At 41.5% G+C, this 19,232-nt stretch overlaps 1 protein-coding gene across 2 annotated transcripts in view; it reads right to left on the bottom strand.

The window, feature by feature from the left end:
* Positions 1-19,232, bottom strand: part of LOC144755356 (receptor-type tyrosine-protein phosphatase V-like) — a 704,907-nt gene that overhangs the window by 244,581 nt on the left and 441,094 nt on the right. For both annotated transcript variants that reach the window (XM_078644168.1, XM_078644167.1), the window contains 2 exons: positions 13,921-14,193; positions 52-324 (listed from right to left, as the gene is read on the bottom strand). In XM_078644168.1, coding sequence (XP_078500294.1) covers positions 52-324; positions 13,921-14,193 — 546 coding nt within the window. The remainder of the gene's footprint in view (positions 1-51; positions 325-13,920; positions 14,194-19,232) is intronic.

The following is a 19,232-nucleotide window of genomic DNA, read 5'->3' as shown; positions in this document are numbered from 1 at the left end:
TTTATATGTAAGGCATTGCTAGAAAGAAAAAATACTACATTGAATACTCACATGTCCATTCGGTGAAGTTTGGGGAAAATGATTTGTGTTCTTGACACATGGCTGCTATCTTCATGATGTACTGGCTCCCTGCAGACAGACCTTTGAAGGTGAAGAAGGTCTGGTTGTTGGCTACAGAGATATCTCTCAGCACCTCCTGGTCCGGGATGCTGAGTAAAATCAGCCTATAAGAGTCCCTCTCCCCAGCAGGGGCAGTCCAGGTGGCGTGGAGCATCGTAGTGCTGCCCCCATTCGTGAGGTTCACATCAATAGGGGGTAGAGGTTCTAAGACAAACAAAAACACAATCCAAAGTTTCCAGGTCCCATTTAAGGCAGCAGAATCAGTGTGAACTCTATCATCAGCTGTGTTAAATTTAAATAAAGCAACACTTTTTTCACAAGCAGAAAAAACACCCCTTTCGCACTTCCTCTATATTCCATAACTACTCCCTTGTGGTTCACATCCACAGAACAAAAGTAGAGTAGGGCATCAATTGATCAATATTGAGCCTATTTAAAGGCAGTAGAGAATTAAGAACATTGCGCCGAAGTAAAATCGAAATGCACAGAAATCTAAAGTTCAGGCTCACATCACAATCGACTGACTGCTCCTACTGCCCTTTTTCATTTTGTAAACGTTCAATTCACTTTAAGAGTTATTCAATGTAGCGAAAGACATGGTTCTCTTATCCGAATCCTGCATCACTAACAATTACCAACAATAGGAATTTTAGAATAGTTGTTTGATGAGATCACATGGGGTTTTGGGATCTTCTGTGACATAATTGATTTGATTTAAATTTATAAAGCACAACATATCTCGAAAGGCGTCTAGGAGATGCCTGAAATGAAGAAGACAAACTAGCGAAAGAGAAGATTAAGAAGCCAAGGTAAACAGACTGGTTTAAGAAGCTTTCTAAAAGCCAAATGGGTGGGAATGTTACTTTAATGGTCAGGCATTTGGTTCCAAAGGTGAGTGGTGGCAAGATAAAAGCTTCTAACTCCCCAAGTTGCTTTAGAAATGGTTGGAACCCACCATTCATTAGAAGGCCCCTTCAATGCAAAGGCTGGGCATGCTACATACATTTTTTGGTGCTTATCACAATGTATGGATTGACCACTAACTCCATCTGGCTAATGCCAGGTCACCCGCTCCATTAAAGCCTTTGTGGTCAATATTCTGTCAGTGCCTGCTGAATGAGGCCCAGTGCCCAGCAGGTATAGATTGGGCTGCTTTATAGCAGAGTGTTGACATTTTGCTTGTCAGCATCCCTAAAGGTAAAGCATGTTTTTAAAGCTGCGCTCATCACAAGCACCTATGAACAACTCGTGTTCACAGGCTCAAAGACTGAATTAGGGGTATTACTGCATGAGGGATATCCAACCTTCCGCAGTGCTTGGCCATTGAGGCTTCCAATACCACCGCTGCTGGTCTATGTAGCTCTTTTGATGCTTTCATGAAATCACACACCCCCTACGTTTCTGGAAAAATATATGAAATATATTTATTAAAATTCAGTCGTGTTGAAGCCACTTCATAGTCATTTGAAAACCTGAGGAAAATTAGAGTGAGGTACGATAAAAGGAGAAGGGATGGGATAAGGACAAACAAAAAAGATTGAGAGTACAGGAGTAACAGAAAGGGAAGAGTTTCAATGTACACACAGAAAAAGAACGTGAGAGGGTAAAGTGCCATTTGATGTGCTTAAATGAGAATCCAAAGTTTTTTTTCCAGATATTCTGCCTTTAGTAGCAACAGATTTTGGGTCAATTATCAATGAAGCCCACATGTGCTCTCATTTCTTTAAGACTTTTCTGTGCCCCACTTTGGTTTTGCAGAAGGAGCTGTCGACGCCTGTGCACACATACAAACTTGCACACATACATGTTCTGTCAGGTTAATCGACTTATTAGTTCATGGCTCTACTGACGTCAAGTAGTATGAAGCCCTGCAACAAACTTGGTTAATTATCCTGACTTCGGATCCTTGAGTCACAACTTGAATACGTAGATATGCACCCACCTTAAGTGGACATGTATAATAAGATACACAAAAAAGTATTCTGAATGTTCAACCCCGCAAACCATCAGAAAAAAAGTGTAAGCATTTGTATGGCAAGGTATTCAATCTTTGTTTGAAAATATCCTGACTGCAATTGTCTCCCAGTCACCAAATGGTGCATTCGGTGCAATCCCTCGCATTCGACATTGTATCAATCTATCAGCACTTGATCTTCCTGTCTAGGGGAAAGCTCGGAATTTATCATACTTCACCCAGTTCTCATCAAAGTCTCCGTTTGCGTGCAAAATTCGAAAATGAACGCAGGCATGAATTCGGAATAAAATCCTTTAAATAGAACAACATCAATGTAAACATCGAACATTTACAATGAACCCATGGATCGGAAATATCTGCAACGGGGTCTTCTAATATGCTCTAGCGGAAAAATAGTGCCTAGTAATCTATAGTGCTTTACTAACTTTAATTATGAATGGGAAATATAAACAATTATGAACAGTGGAGGTTCCTTGTGTAACGAAACTGGCGCTCATGTAAAGCGCTCTGATACCCGATATCGTCGAGTCTAGTTCGCGCTATGTAAAAAACTACCAAAAAAATAAATAAAAAATAAAGATTGGAATTGTGTTGCTTGAACGAATAATAAAATACATGATTAGTTTGTACAATGTGTCCCTGGCAGGTTATGTGCCTTATTGTATCAGAGAGTATGATTATGTGCGGAGCAGGACGTTCATATGTGTTTGGACACACCTGATGAATGTGGAATAGTATGGATGTGCTGTTATGAATAGTTGTGTGAAAAGATTGTTTTATTAGGTTTAATCTTCGAATTTGATCTTGGAGAAGAAAACGAATGATATTTGACTCAATGATTTCAGAGCCCCTGGAACCAATGAATTAAACCATATTTTTTAATTATAATCTCACAGACCCAATTGGGACTCAAACCGTTGAGGGAAAATTAATTTTCTTGCTACAAATTCATCTATTAAAGACTTCTTTTAACAGAAAGGTGACAATTCGAGACTAGTTGCCTAACTATCATTCCATTAGGGACTTTAAAGTGTGTCGTCATGGTATGCACGACTATGTGGACCGTAAGACTGTGAATGAATAATTTGGTAAATTGGGCTTTTAGCTTACCAATGATTAATCAGAGTGATCCACTCAATCTCTTTAGACCCCCAGGCAAAATGCTTGCCTGGATAAAAAGCCCAATTATTTATCTGGAGGCAGCACATCAAAACCCTGTAATGGGAAGGCACACTGTTTCTGGCTTGTGCAGTTTCTCTTCCTCCCACTCATTTTCATCTCTTCTGTCTGCAGACATTTACAACATTTCTGAGGATTCCATTTGATAGAGCACTGTATGTACGTATATGGTATTTCTATAGTGTGTCCCTGGCCAAAAGGCAGCAGAGCGCTATACAAAGTCAATGAAGATAAAGTCAAAAAGTCAACAAGTCAACAAGAGGTAGCTGGGATATGTATGGCTATTGAAATGCGATTTAGAGCCTGATTTAGATTTCGACAGACGGGCTACTCCATCACAAAGGTGACTGATATCCCGTCCACCGAAATATCAATCAATCAATCAGTGGTTTGTAAAGCGCGCTACTCACCTGTGTGGGTCTCAAGGCGCTGGGGGGGTGGGGGAAAGGCTGCTTAGGTCAGTCGAAGAGCCAGGTCTTGAGGTCCCTCCTGAACATGTGCAAGGATGGAGATCGTCTGATGTTTACAGGGAGTGAGTTCCATGTTATGGCTGCGGTGTAGGAGAACGCCCTCCCGCCCGCTCTGCTTCTGTGGATGCGGGGGACCTCTGCTAAGGCGAGGTCGGCGGAGCGGAGGTTCCTCTTGGGTGCGTGGAAACAGACTCGGTCGTTGAGGTATTTGGGTCCGATGTTGAGGGATTTGTAGGCGTGGGTGAGGAGTTTGTAGGTGACCCTCTTCTCGATGGGGAGCCAGTGAAGTTCTCGCAGGTGTTGGGTCATATGTTCGCGGCGTGGTGTCCCTAAAATGAGCCTAGCGGCCCGTTTTGGATGGTTTGGAGCTTGTGTAGAAAGGTTTTGTTGATTCCAGCATAGAGGGCGTTGCCGTAGTCAGGTCTGCTGGTGATGAGTGCGTGGGTGACGGTCTTTCTACAGTAGGGGGGGATCCATTTGAAGGTCTTTCAGAGGATCCGGAGGCAGTTGAAACAGGCAGAGGAGACAGCATTGATTTGCCAGTACATGGAGAGGGAGGAGTCGAGGATTATGCCGAGGTTACGAGCGTGGTCTGTGGGAGTGGGTGGGATCCCGAGGGCGTTGGGCCACCAGGTGTTGTCCCAGGTGAAGGGGCAGGGTCCGAGGATGAGGACCTTGGTCTTCTCGGAGTTGAGCTTAAGGCAGCTGTCCTTCATCCAGGCCGCCACATTTCTAATTTCTTCCTGGAAGCTGAATCTGGTGTTTTCTGGGCTTTTGGTGAGGGAGAGGATGAGCTGGGTGTCGTCAGCGTAGTATATGATGCTGAGCCCATGCTGTCTGACTATGGATGCGATAAGGGCCATGTAGATGTTAAAGAGTGTCGGGCTCCGCAGATGATGTCAGTGGGGTCGGAGAGGAAGGGGGAAAGCCTGACCCTCTGAGTTCTGCCGGAGAGGAAGGATCGGATCCAGTTGAGGGCGGACCCCTATATTCCCCCGTTGTGAAGCCTGGTGGCTAGAGTGCGGTGTGAGACGGTGTTGAATGCTGCAGAGAGGTCTAGGAGGATGAGGGCTGGGGTGTGTCCCTGGTCGAGCAGCATGCCGATGTCGTCGGTGGCTGCTAGGAGGGCGGTCTTGGTGCTGTGGTTGCTGCGGAAGCCTGATTGGGAGGTGTTCGGGATGCAGTTTTCTTCAATGAAAGTGGTCAGTTCGGAGTTCACAAGCCTCTCGGTGACTTTGGCTGCAAAAGGGAGGAGAGAGATAGGTCGGTAGTTCTTCAGGTCCGTAGGGTCAGCTGTTGGTTCTTGAGGAGGGGTTTCACTTCAGCACAGCTCCAGTCGTCTGAGCAGGTGCCGGACGCAAGTGAGGAGTTAACAGCATGGGCTAGTTCGGGAGCGATGGCAGTGGCGGCTCTGTGGAAGATGTGCGGGGGGCAAGGGTCCATTGGGGCTCCTGAGTGAGTTGAGGAGATGAGCTCGATGGATGCGGTGTCCTAGGTGGTGATGGTTGGCTTCTTGGCGGTGGTGGGTAGTGTGGTGCTGTCTTCTGTGGGCTCGCTGAAATTGTCGTAGAGGGCCAGGATTTCCAGGTGGAAATTTGAGCTGAGTTTGTTGCAGAGTTCCTGGGATGGTGCTATGTCGGTGGCTTCGCAGGAGGGTTTCGCAAACTGCTGGATGACGTTGAACAGTTCTTCGAGTTGGATGCGTTGGTCTTGACTTTTTTGCTGATGAAGGTTCTTTTTGTTTCCCTTATGCGCTGGTGGTAGTCCTGTATGGCGATCTTGTGGTTGTTATGTGCTTCCGTGGTCTTCAGGTTCCGCCAGGCTTTTTCAAGATGTCTGCAGGTGCGTCTGGCTTCTTGGAGTTCGGTGGTGAACCAGGCCGCCTTAGGCGGGTGTTGTTTGGCGGTTTGTCGGAGAGGTGCCAGCTTGTCCCAGAATATCCTATTAGATTTATAGTTCAGCGTATTGGATATCAGTCACTGTTGTGGCAGAGTAACCCATCCGCTAAAATATAAATCAGGCCCTTGGTGTTCTTTAAATAGGTGAACATTCAACTCTTTTCTAAATTGGAGAAATATTGGGCAGTCCTGATGGGTACGGAGATGATGTTGCAGATTCTGGGAACATAGATGGAAAAGTCCTACAGCTTTGTTTTTTTTTCTTTTGTTTACACTTCCTAGTCTTGAGTTTGATGGTATCCTGGCTGCAGGTGTGCAGTGATCCATAAGGGAGCAAGGTAAGTGGAGGTGCTATCATGATAGCTTCCTCTTTTCTATTGGTCTGTGGAAATATGGATTTGATGACAGGGGGAATAACTAAGCTATGGACTCTTGGCTTCCTGTTGCATTGCTGGAATTTCTAAGACCTATTTCTGGCATTTGGACAATAATTCGGGCAACTCATCAGCACGCTACACTCTTGGTCAAAAGTCAGATCTCCTTTCATAACCTCCAAAGAGTTTTAGATAAATTCCATACAATGGTTTAGTTTAACACACCAAATTTTCAACAGCGTTTTCTAAACTAAGTCCTCTTTCTTATAAACAAATCTAACTTTGTTCGTCAGATCAAGTTTTCTCAGTTCCTCAAAGTTAAAGATATAACTGTGCCTCAATGTGAGCCTTTACAATAAATATTGAGATAGATAAATATTTTTAATGTCCCCACTACCAATGGAATTGATGAATTTGAGATTCTGGGTGACTTGTGGCTACAAGGGTTTGGTTTACACATCATGATTATATGAGTATCTTGATGAGAACTTACAAGAAGTCAAAATATTTTTCTTGTCTCAAGATTTACTTAGTTAATATCTGAATGGTGTAGGATGACTGAAGTAGGTTAGATAGTCTTTGGCATTTTATTATTGGTCAGTCTTTGGGACTGTAATATTAAATATTCTTTAGACTTTTCTAATTGCTAGAAGTTTCAAGTAAATACGCACCATAAATATAAAAATAACTATGTAAAAGAATGTTATTTCTCCTAATGTAATATAAAGAATAAACATTTGGAGATATTGCTGATATTCCTGGTTGGACTTTTCAGGGCAAAAATATGTATTTATTTCTGGCATATAAAAGACAAATCAAGAGGCATCTCATTTGATCACTTATGCCAGCAAACAACCTTTTTTAATTCACTCTCTAGGGTGTGCTTTTTCTCATAATCAAATCTCCAAGTCTTCAGTCCCAAAGGTGCAACTCAGAATCAGGACACAGTAAGGCTCTGGAAAGGGGTACTTATTAAAACAGTTGTCATTTCTAGCAACAGGGTGTTGATGTCTCTGCAGAAAGTAGGTTTCTCTATGCCAATGGTCTGTTGTTTATTCAATCATACTTTAATTATCTTTCATTCTTGTATGAAGGCATGACTATATTTTCAATGCAAATTAAATTTCATTGCATTTTTAGTCAGAACACTTCTACAAACTGGATCTGGGAGGTGAAAAGAATTTATATTTGAAAACACGCGGAGTTTAAAGAAATAAATAGGGGCAAAGTTCGAGTACTATTACACTTACAGAACTTGCAACAGTTCTCTTCCAGTCACATGACCAACTTGATAGGCAGTTTTCTCAGCCCCCAAGTGTGCTATGACAGCATATCCAAGAGCATGTCATGCCCAGACAGACCCACCTTCTTTAGGCTGAAGGACTCAGAGGGAAAAGCCACAACAATCAGCTGATACAGTCTCTTTTCAGGGAGTCATCATTTTCTTTTTGTGACAATTTGTTAGACATTGGGTTTTTGGTTGAGGGGGGGTAAACCCTTTTCAAGCAACAACCACAATCCGTGTCAGGCTGAAACACAAAGAAAGATTCACCAAATTAACCTGTACCTAACCCGCTGGGACCTTCTCACAAAACCAATAATGCTAAACCTTGAGGCAAAGTGCACAGTATTAATGCAGGATTTAAACAGTAAGAAAGTGACACAACACAAGAAAAATCCCACACCACTTTAGGCAAATTGAATAAAATTTCACAATAGTTTGACATAAAAATGACAAAAATCCAATCAGTAGAACCGGAGTTATGAATATTTAAATGTTTAGCAAACACTAGGACCTGAAAGATCAAAGTGTCAACTGCAGACATCTTGCTACACGGGGCAAGGGAAAAGTTGAAAGTTATGGCTGACCTCAATGAAGCCCAGTTCAGATACAGGAGATGGATTGGGCTTAACTGTGGACTTAGAAGAAATGTTATTGAAAAATGTGTGAGAAGTTAAAGTTCAGCAGAGGAAAGCAGCCTGAGGAGGAAGGATTATCATCGGGGAGCCGCTCCATGAAATCAAGGTGAAGACTTCTATGTTCGAACTTAGGGCCTAATTTATAAGTTGGCAGTATGTATACTCCATCAATACGGCGACGGAGTATACATACTTTCAAGATAAAGGTCGGCCTGATTTAGATGCAGGCAGACCATAGGTTTAATCATGGCGGAGACTACTCTGTCTCCGCCTTGGTTAAACCTCTCTGATGGCCCTGCAGAGTAACGGTCATCGGAGGTAGAGCTTTAATTCCTCCAATCTAAATTAGATGGGTAGAATTAGATGTACGTTTTTAAAAGAGGTGTGCGGAATGTTTCATTCCGCCCGCGGAATTGGTTGAATTTAGCGACTCCACATTACTCTCACAATGCAGAGTTCCAGCCAAATTCTGCGAATCACTGCATGCCGAAATTCTTTCCCGCGAGGTATCAGAAATGCAAGCAAGATTTGACATTGAATTGGATTTTTAATGCAGGTGGTCACAGTAGGAGGTCTGCTTCTCGAGTAGATTTGCTGTCACTCAAATAGACTTTCAACTCCAGCAGTAGCAAAATCAACTTGAATGACTGCGTACTCTTGCGCACTGCATGGTGCCATGAGCTCTAAGTTTTCAGCTCTACTGGAGTTATATTGCAGAATCAGAAGCGTGACATACATATTTCTATGAATGAGTTTTAATGTAACTCCATGAGCTCTACCGAACCTTCATTTTCACTGCTCGTCACGGCCAGGAAAACAAATGGTGGTCGGGAGCTGTGAAAACTGCTAAAGGCTCAATTTTTCCAGGAGCTGCTAGATGAAGTTGAAGAGAAGATTTCTATGTTCCTACTTAGTCCCTTTATTTGAGAGTCAAATCCCAATGGGATGAAGCTGCAGGCTGTAGTCAGCAAGGGCTCCATGAGGCCAGATACCCCTCTTGTGAGGAGCCCCTGAACAGGATTTGTTTCTGCAGAGAGGAACGTGGCAGGAGGTACCACAAAGTCAGGCCAACCAGCAATGCAACTTGGGCCAGACCGTGAGCAGGTATCGCCTGGTCTACACTCAGTTCTCAAGGCACGTTTTTGGCAGAATTCTTTATACGTTCTAAGTTTTAGTTTTAGGCTGTTTGTCCAGCTGTATCACAACTTCCACTTGTCCAGGACAGGGTGGGAACCACTTGGAGGGTGGGACTCACTTCAGGCAGTGTTTAGGTGCAGGGTTCAAGTTATTGGAGCTTTTATTTTTGTGTCTTGTTATCTCAGAACAGGATTCCAGCCAACTAGCACCTTGGGTCAAACTGTTAGTCCTGGGTTCAAGCAGCAAAGCAGTCCTCTAGCAGCAGAGCAGTCCTCTTAATTGCAGGGCAGACCTCTGGGTGTCCTCCACAAGCCCAGGAGTGAACTCAAGAATAGATCTGAGGGTTCTATTTTTATACCTGGTGCCAGCTTTGAAGTGAAGGAAACATCTGGAGTTTCCCCTCCCCCGCAGATGGTTCTGGAATTATGTACCTCCTTGTCCAGGCTCCAAGGTGCCTGGGGTGACAAAAGATTAGTGTGAATTTCTTTCTGAGTAGGATGAGGCAGCTCCATTGAACTGTGCAAGTGGAGCAGGAAACATTTTCACCCCAAATATTGTGGCATGATGCCCATCCTGACCACACTTAGTGCCCATTTGTCTCCCTATCTGGGAGGAATACACAAAGCCAACTGCCATGCTGATCACAGTCATGTCACTCAGCATGTAGGCTGCAGGGACCAAATGGTTAGGACAAGAAAATGCCAAGTTTGTATATGTGTCATTTTCAAAGTTGTAACTTACAATCTGATTTACCATTAAAGAGGATTTTAGATTACAATTCTTTAAGGACCAAACATGGCATTCAACTTGTTCCCAAACAAAAGTGATCACTTATTTAATGCAATAAGGTAACCCAATCTTACCTATAGGAGAGGTTCGGCTAACACTCATGAGGAATGAATTGAGGAGGTTTTTTTTACTACCAGGACATGTAAAACCTAAAGGTACATGTCCAGCTCTTTAAATACAATGCCCCCTCCTATTGAGCTGTTTAATGCCTACTGCAGGGAGGACTTGTGGGTATTAAAAAGGGAGGTTTAGGACAGGCAAAGAGTTTTTTGCCAGGTCGAATTGCCAGTTTAACACAGCACAATGGCTGCAATGGCACGCATGAGATATGTTTTAAAAGGCTACTTAAGAAGATGACGAAGTCATTGCTGCAGGCCCACTAGTAGCATTACTTTACAGTCCCTGGGTACATATTATACTACTTTACTAGGGAATTATAAGTAAATTAAATGTGCAAATCAGATTCAGGTCAATTTTAACATCTTTTAAAGAGTGAAAACAAGCTCTTTAGCACTGACTAACAGGTGTAAAGTGCACAGAATCCTAAAGCCAACAAGAGAGTAGTAGGCAAAACATTGGGGGGGGGGACCAGCCTAAGGCTGATAGGTGTAACACAAGTGCAAGCCTGATCTATGTGCTTCCTTATTTAAGACATCTTCCCATTGCATCTTGCCCTGGGTGTCTCTGCAGAAATATCTGTGATGGTCTGAAAATACCTGGACCCTCTACCATACCCTCTGGAACACAACCACCACAAACATCACTGAAGTGAATAGAATGCTCCCAACTCCTCGATCTACTCCAGTGAACAAACTGCATAAACAAGACCATCTCCAAAGCCCTAACGGTCTCCTTATAAAGTCTCTGTTACTACTGTTAATGCATGTCGCCACCTTCCAAGTGATAATTTAACTCATAGAGCACTCACTACAACCTGTTGCTTTGTCAATTTGAAATCTACTAAACGTGGAAACTGCCTCTACAACTTGACCCTTAAGCACACCCTTGGTTTCCTATTTATCAATGAAATATAGTTGACTGACGTTTGAATGCCTTGTCCCTCACAACCGCTGTCTAATACATTGCAACAGACCTTTGGTCAGAAGGGATGGACTGACCGTCATCCTCTGAAGCAGCCTACATGCCACCAAACTACCCATTCTAAACAGCAATTCTTTTGAATGGCTCAGTATCACTTACAATTTAAACACCAGCAGCATCAATATCCTGACACCGACATTGATCAAAGAATCTTCAATAACTTCTAACTTATTTCTGCCCTCTTTCTTACAGACAACTATCTCCAAGTCACAGGGGATTTTTAACTTTTTGCAATAATATATATATTTTAAAAATTATTACAATATGTAATCTTAATCTCTGCACTAGAGAGGCGAATGATTCAGACATGCATAAAAACGTTGGCATCAAATTTACGCTAGAAAACGGGGATGCTGCAAGCAGCCTGTGATATTGTCCAGATAATTTAAGGATAGGCATGGTTTAGAGCAACTTGCTTTGAAAATTGTGTTGTTAACACGATGCTATAAAAAATAGCTATGAGGTCTGCCTAACAAATATGAAGGTATACCCATCTCTGATTATTAGTAATTTCTGGATAACTGGACTATGTGAGACTGATCTCTGGAACTAACATTCTATCCATTTTCTGTTTTAGAGGGCTTGTGATTTATGCCTAAGGTACTATTAATTTCAGTAGAGCATTATATCAGATTTCTTTACAGAATCCTACTAGTCTGAATGCTTTTTAAAACACTTGAACAGTAAAAGAGGCTGCTTTTAATTTAAGAAAGCTGTGCTATATATCAAGTCAACACGGTACAAAATGATTGTGATGACAAGATTTTCTGTGTAATTGTTATGGTTTTATTAACCACATACAACATAAAATATAAGAAATGTTCACTTCCTTGTGCTGTATGTGTCATGCCCTAGGACTAGACTCTAACTACAAACATGAAATCATATACTATGCAACCAAGTGATATGAACTAAACAAGTAAACGTTTGAGAATGGAGAAGATAGGTGGCAAGAGGGTTAAGTCAATTGCTTCCTTTAGGAAACACCAAGGAGAGGGGGGGGGCCTCTAAACCACCACTGAACTCCAGAATAGGTAGGAAACATTAGGGCCCGTGAGACCCAAAAACAATGATCCCTCAGGTTTTCTCTAGAGTCCAAGCTAATTTGAGCAAATGACTCATGTAATCACTCACTCACACTAGACCACAACAAACAGTTCAACTTTGACAAAAGAAAGAAAGAGATGAAGGTAGCAACAGGAATGGCACACATGAAGTTGTTAAAATGTAAATCAAGTAGAAGACATGGAGGGGTGGGTGGATGTTATGGTTGATTTCATCTATGGTTCTTGTTCATGAGCTAGAAAGAGGGTTGCGAAGTAACGAAGAAGCATTTCTTCAGTATGTATTTCTAAGGTATTAAAATCTCTTACAAGAGACTTATTTCAGTCTTGCAGGCCAAACAACCAAGATCCAGTATGTGAGAGGTCCAAGGTACTATATATGGAGGCGTCCCAAATCCAAAACACAATCCCCCCTCCCCAAATAACAAGTGCGGTCTCCTGTGCTTGTTTGTTTATGCCCCCCTGGTGGGCTAAGTCCCAGGAGGAACAAATATTTGGTGGAGAAGGAGCGCATGTGGCCCCCCCATCCCTAGGCTGTTTTTTCTGACCCTGGGGACCCCATTCCCTGGGGCCTGGACATTTTTCAAAAGGTAGAGGTGGGCTTGCAGCTCCCCACCTGGGCCGATTTCGACCCTGGAACCACATCCCCCAGCTGAATCTGCAAATGGTCCAGGGAGCACACCCCCGCGACATACCAGTTTCCCTGCTGGCATGTCCAAGGGTAGGGAAACCTGTGTCTGTTCTCGCTTGGAGTGAGCAATTTTAGATCTTCCGTCAAGTGGGAGAAAACACCAAGGGCCTCATTATGATGTCGGTCGGACGAGCGCCTGACCAGCATCGTCCTGGAAACGGGGCTGCCCGACAAGGAGTCGGCAGTCCCGCTTACCAAATTACGATGCAGAAGTGTAGATTTTCTATTGCGGCATGTGCAGAAGCAGTTGGATTAACGTGTGATAATTAAATATTAATTTACAGTTTAAAAAACCTTAGAAATTCAGTGAAAAAAACAAAGGATACAGGGACGGTATAATTATGACATAGCAGTAAAAAAATATGTAAATTCTTTAAAAAAAAACCCAAAGGTTACAGGTAAAGTATTTTCAGATTTTACACGCACAAAACCATAGAAATTCAGCAGTTATAGTTATCTCAAGTAACTATAACTCATGCCTTAAGGGAACTATAACTCACACCCTCGCTATGCACTGCTAATTACCTCATGGGGTCACAAGTAATAGTTACCTTAGGGCATGAGTTATAGGTATTTGAGATAACTATAACTATAACTGCTGAATTTCTGGGGTTTTCTATGGTTTTGTGTGTGTAAAATCTGGACCGAATTATAAAATCGCTATAACCTTTGATTTTTTTGTGTGAATATACATATTTATATGTATAAGCTTTTGGAAGCAGACAGCAGAAGTCTAAAAGCAGTCATGAATTACGTAGGCACATCGCATCTGCTATAGTTTAGAGCTATCTCTTAAATAGGTTTCCATATGTTACCTGTTTAGTATATAATCGCTACTACATAAGCGTTAGCACATGGATAAAAAGCAGCCCACTGAAATTAGTTGTCAAACATAAAATGTGGAGAAGTACAGACTCCATATACCTTTATTCCTACAAGTAGTTTGTGTTTGGTACAAAAGCTGCAAAATCTGAAATGATAAAGGCCATTTATAATTTGGCACATAGATGAAACAGGGAAAAACTTTTTTTCTTTTGGTCCTAGGTAATATATTGCTATGAACAATATAACAAATTAATGCTCAAAGAAATAGGGACGTACACTTTTCTACTATTTTGAGGGCAGCCGTTCATGCCATGGCAGTATATTCCTGCTCAGAGATCAATTTGATAATATTTAGCAAAATCCTTCTAAGAACCTACCTGTGCAGGTTGTGAAGTCTTGAATGGTGGATGTGAAATGTGTCCCGGTTACAGCCTGGATCTGAACGGTGTACCAGGTACCTGGCACCAGGTCTGTGAACGTGGCTCTGGTGCTGTTCTTGTCAGTGGAGAAAAGATTCAGTGCTGTGTCAACTCCTGCCTTAGAGATGGACAGAGAGTAACCTTCCCTATCACCGGCAGGCTTCTCCCAGTCTACGACCAAGGAGTTTGGACCTCCACTGGTGACTTTTAGAGATGGAGGTGCCAAAGGATCTAAGACAGAAAAAGAAAATGAGACTATTAGGGAGTCTTTCTTGACGTTCAACCATGTTTTAGGTCATATTCCACTAATGTTAAATTGTAAAATGAGATTTCAAGGTATAATGGGAACAATATGTGGATGGATCAGCATAATCCCTAACACAGCAAAAAAACATGCACTTAAGAGACCGAGACACACATGCATTGTCTGATGTGATAACTACACAATTAACACACAAGAGATCATTACTCATCAGATATGTTGCTGTTTGCAAACCTTGTAGATTGATTAGTGACCATGTGATATTTGAAATTGAACTACTCATGTAAACGAAAGCCTGTGCCTTCAGCTTTTGCCAAATCTAGTAGCTGTTTGTCTGTTCACGCTATCAATAACTGTTTATTAACATGATTCAAGCTAAAGTTTTCATGAACGTTTTAACAAATTACAATTTCCTATTATCAAAATCAAAGGTCATGTGATAAGTTTGTTCGATGACGTGAAGATTAATTGATTTGCGATGTCCTGTCTACTGCTGCAATTCTGAAAAAGTTCTCCACTGATTATTTCCAAGGGACTCTCAAACCAATAACTCTCAGAACCAATCTAGGACTCCAAACCCTCACAATAGTATGTACACACTCAAGCACAAATGTACATGCACACATTTTATGTCAATCCACACACCCTATTTCCTCAGCACCAATTGCAATGGGTCCACACATTCACCGGTCCTCGTATGTATATCTACAGTTTTGCAAATTTGCCTCTATCGCTCCAATTAAAAATGACGTTCTATAACTTCTGAGAAATGTACTTCTAGCCAAGTACCTACTAGCAAAGCCAAAAAATCCCTACTCCTTGAAAAGCCACTCCTCTTTGGGCACACCATTACGGAGTCAAATGGCTTAAACTTTGAGAAACTATTCCCAGGGTGCAGTACACTTCGTACAGTCAGGATGTATCACACAATTACGCCTTTAGTACAAATCCTATTAGAACGTCATACTTACCTTTTTCAACCATCACACATGCTAATAATCACAGACATTATGAGGCATGCACACATTTGTCATTCGCTCATCATTCTCACTTCAAATTCCAAGTCGTTCTTAAAGCTCCAGTCTAATGTGTGCAACCGCACACTTAGCAAAAAAAGGAACACTCTGAGTGAAGCTGGGATGAAGCAAAGTATAATCTATATTAATGGTTAAGGTAGATATTGATGTTTTTTTTCCCGCCAATCTTTGAGATTCATTGTGATAGAGCGAGGTTCAGAATGATATTTTGTTCTGACTCGCAAAGTTAAACTTCCATAATATAATTATAATAATAAGCTTAAGAGTGAAATGTACTAATCAACCTAGATTAAAATGCATCACACGACACAGGGGATTAACATATGTGCTTTATGTTGCATACTGCAAGTTTGTGGAAAATAATAAATTTACCATGTCTATTGTCTTTGTCAGAATTAAATGCGGCTGATTAAATAATGGCATGTGCTTATTTTGTGTGCTTATGTTATGTTTTTCGTCTTTTATGTGGCCTAAGTTCGTGGAGAATTCTGTGGCTTGTGCTTAAGCTAGGTAACATTTATTGACGGGTTAATATTTAGTAAAGGGGTGGGTAACAGAATAAGGTTTAATTCTTTAATTAATTATTGTGTTGTGTTTGTTTAAATAATAGTTATCGTATGGGCCTAAAGAAATGGTTGGCAGAGCTGGAAAAATAAGAAAACTTGACCAGAGTGAAGCCTTCACTCATGTGCAGAAAAAAGAGCATTTTGCTGAACAATTAACGTTTATTGCAGACGTGGTTTTGGTCGAGTTGAATGTGTTCTTGAAGAAAAAACCAAGGACAGGAAGTTTGAATTGCCTGCCAAGATTAGGAAGTAAAGTTTTGTGCTTGGGCGAAAGTAACATTTTCGAGGATGCTAAAAGGATGGAGAAACTATGAACAATAGGGGCTTATGATGAGGCCCGGACTTGGTCAGGAGTGAATGACCTAATGGTGGACTGACAGGGCTCAGCCAATTGAAAGTTTGGATTTTCAGAAAAGAATGTCAAGATTAGTTACTTTAGCTAGTCAGAAAGGTATAAAAATTGTCCCCTTGGAAAGAAGGGTGTCATCATCTTGGGCTTCACGATACCTGAAGGGCGTGACGTGCTGAAGGACTTTGGTGCACGTAAGGATTGAAGGCCTTTATGATTAATTCTTTTAGATGAAGTGAGTTTTAGACAGGGAAAGTAGAATTTAGGTTTTGGAAAAACTGATTATTTGCTTTAATTCATGCTAAATGATGATTCTTTGAAATCTTAGTCTAAAATGCCTTTTCCTCATTAAATGCTGCTTAATTGCTAATAAAATAATGATTTATTAAAAAGATGCTTTTCTTTGAAGAATAAATTTAATAAATTAGATTTTGAAACGACACGCTGGTCTTGTTTATTCAATGGTCTAGTTACCATTGGTTGATCCATTTACCTTAGTGACTTAATTAAAATGTTTATAGCATAAAACCATGGTCAGAGATGATAAACTGCAGATGTATATAAATGTGTGAATACTTTGTGAATATGTTTTGTTTAATTAGGTCACATGATTCAGCTGCCCAAAAATTGTCTCGTTAGTTTATGGGCCTTATGAGTGATTTATAATTAATGGTGAGTATTATGGTGTTGGGTAGCGTTGTTGAGAAAGTTTTTCTACATGGGCGCTGCATCAATGGTCAGATAAAACTTTCATCCTCGGCTGAAATAACTGAGCCAGAAGTGATAACACGTATACCCTTGATCACAATACATTACACTCTATCACAAGATAATAGCGAAATCTTTAGGCCATCTGATTTAGCTAAATGATGAAGCATTTTGCACAACCAGAGTGGCCTTAATAATGAAAGGTGGTGCCCATTATGCGTTTGTGTACTGTTTATCATGAAATTCAGCTATTTCCCAAGTGGTTGCTGGTTTTTAATTTGTTTACCAAACTTTGAGAAAAGCATTTCTCGGAGTGAGATTCAGACACGATATAAGAGGTGGAAACAGGAATTTTGGTATATCAGGGATTCAAGTAAAAATCCTGCTTGCACTATGGATAAGAGATTGTTAGAACAGTTGATTACAACTTCCTTTTGGTGAAAGGATCAGTCCTCATCTACTGTTGAATGGTTTCAAGTTTACCCTATAAGGGGACTTCAGGCTTCTTCCTGAGGATATCTGTGCATGTAAAAGTGACAGATTGAACATTCAGTCACCAGGGTTGGGAAGGTTTGTTTCCTCTTTCCATATCCTGTAGGGCAATAGCTGTGGCATATGACTAGGACCTAGGGTTCCAACATGTTTCCTGGCTGCACTCTCCATTAGTCTGAGGGTTGTTCTGGAACAAGTCTAGCCTGACTTATCCTCTCTGCCAAGACCCAAGAGACACCGCCAAGCACCCAGTCCTATTGTCACAAACTGTCCCGGGGGGTGGGGGGCTCCTCGCCTACCGCATCTCACTGGAAAACACTGTGACGTACAGATGTGTCTCTGGAACAATAGTGCATCAGAATGTATGGTCTCACTTAGAGATGGGGTAGTTCAAGGTGTGACATAAAAGGTAGCCCTAGAAGCAGTTAATGATCAAATCAGTCTAATTTATCTGCAGAACCCTCTGCTCCTGCATGCAAAATGAAGGACTTTGTCCAGGTAGCTGCGGTCTCTGGCATATGTTGCTTCTCAGTGTTGGCTATATCCTGGGGAGGAACTTGGGACTTAATAGCCCTATCTTGTACTATAAGACATCCATGCTCACTTTTCCAACTCTGTGTGTTACAATATATGCATACACAAATGCGCTTGCAAAGAACGCTCTCTCATCCTCCTGATGAGAAACATTTTCAAGGTGTACCTTTATTTTTGCTTTGATTTATATCTCTTTGTGTCCAGTGCTGTTTCTAAATGTCAACAGGTTCTCTTTAAGAAAAGCAGGAAGAACTTCAGCACATCAATCAGCGCTTCATTTAACTATGTGAGAAAGGAAACTATGAAATGACATACCAAAACTTCTGAGGCCTTTGGGCTTTTTTTTTTAGGAAGTAAAGTCTCTTTCCTGCTTAAAATTTAGGAATTAAACGTCTTCCACGACAAACTAAAATGCAAATTTTAGATAAGTGTGGTGCCAGACAATAATATTCTCTATTCCATTTATTACAATTTTGAGACTAAATTAGACTAAAACGTAGCGTTACTAGTTGGAATATTCGCAATGTTGGGCACAGTAAGTTGGAAAAGCCTTTGAGAAGATAAAGAAAGTAAAAAAGGACCACTTCAACAGAGCAAAGGGAATTCAGAGATTCTAGATATGCAGTCAAATCTTTTCGTACACGTTTTCGATATTTCTGGATTTGAACATCCAAATAGGGCTTAACAGAACCACTGAATAGAATGAAACACAGCTAGAGAGGGTTATAGGGGTAACCTGGTACGCATTTAACCTCACGCACATTTATTCAATAACCCAGTGTATCAAGGTTTTCCTACTTAACAAAGCACTCTTGATTGACAGTAAGGCAGCCTTGGAGCTGCCATAGAGAAAGCCTGAAATAAACATAGTGGACACCCTCTCGCCCAAGGACAGCGACGAATGTATACAGTTAATATAGCGAAAGAGGGTAATGCACAATGCCCCTCGGGGTGATAGACACACAATCTGTAGTCGTGCTCTAGCCAACTGAGGCACCTGAGTGCAGTTACATTCCTCACTGTGAAATTGAGACGGGATCTCTTGGTAATTGTTGCCTCTGGTACTATAAAACAATGCACACTATTCACCAATCAGAAAGCAAAACAGTGAAACCTGAAAACACAGGTAATGCAGCTTACTGAATGAATTTTTAGAGGTGCCTCCTTCAGAACTTGGCTTTCAGGAATATCAGGAGAACCAATAGATAGCTCAGCTTACATATCCTTACTGATGCACATCTCCCACTGAGAGGCGATCCTCCCACTCAGTAGGTGCAGCCGAACAACGCTTTAGCTCTCTTCTACCAATACCTGGGGCCGTA

Source organism: Lissotriton helveticus, chromosome 5_1 (genome assembly GCF_964261635.1).
Source record: "Lissotriton helveticus chromosome 5_1, aLisHel1.1, whole genome shotgun sequence".
Classification (NCBI taxonomy): domain Eukaryota; kingdom Metazoa; phylum Chordata; class Amphibia; order Caudata; family Salamandridae; genus Lissotriton; species Lissotriton helveticus.
This window is presented reverse-complemented; position numbering and strand designations above follow the sequence as displayed.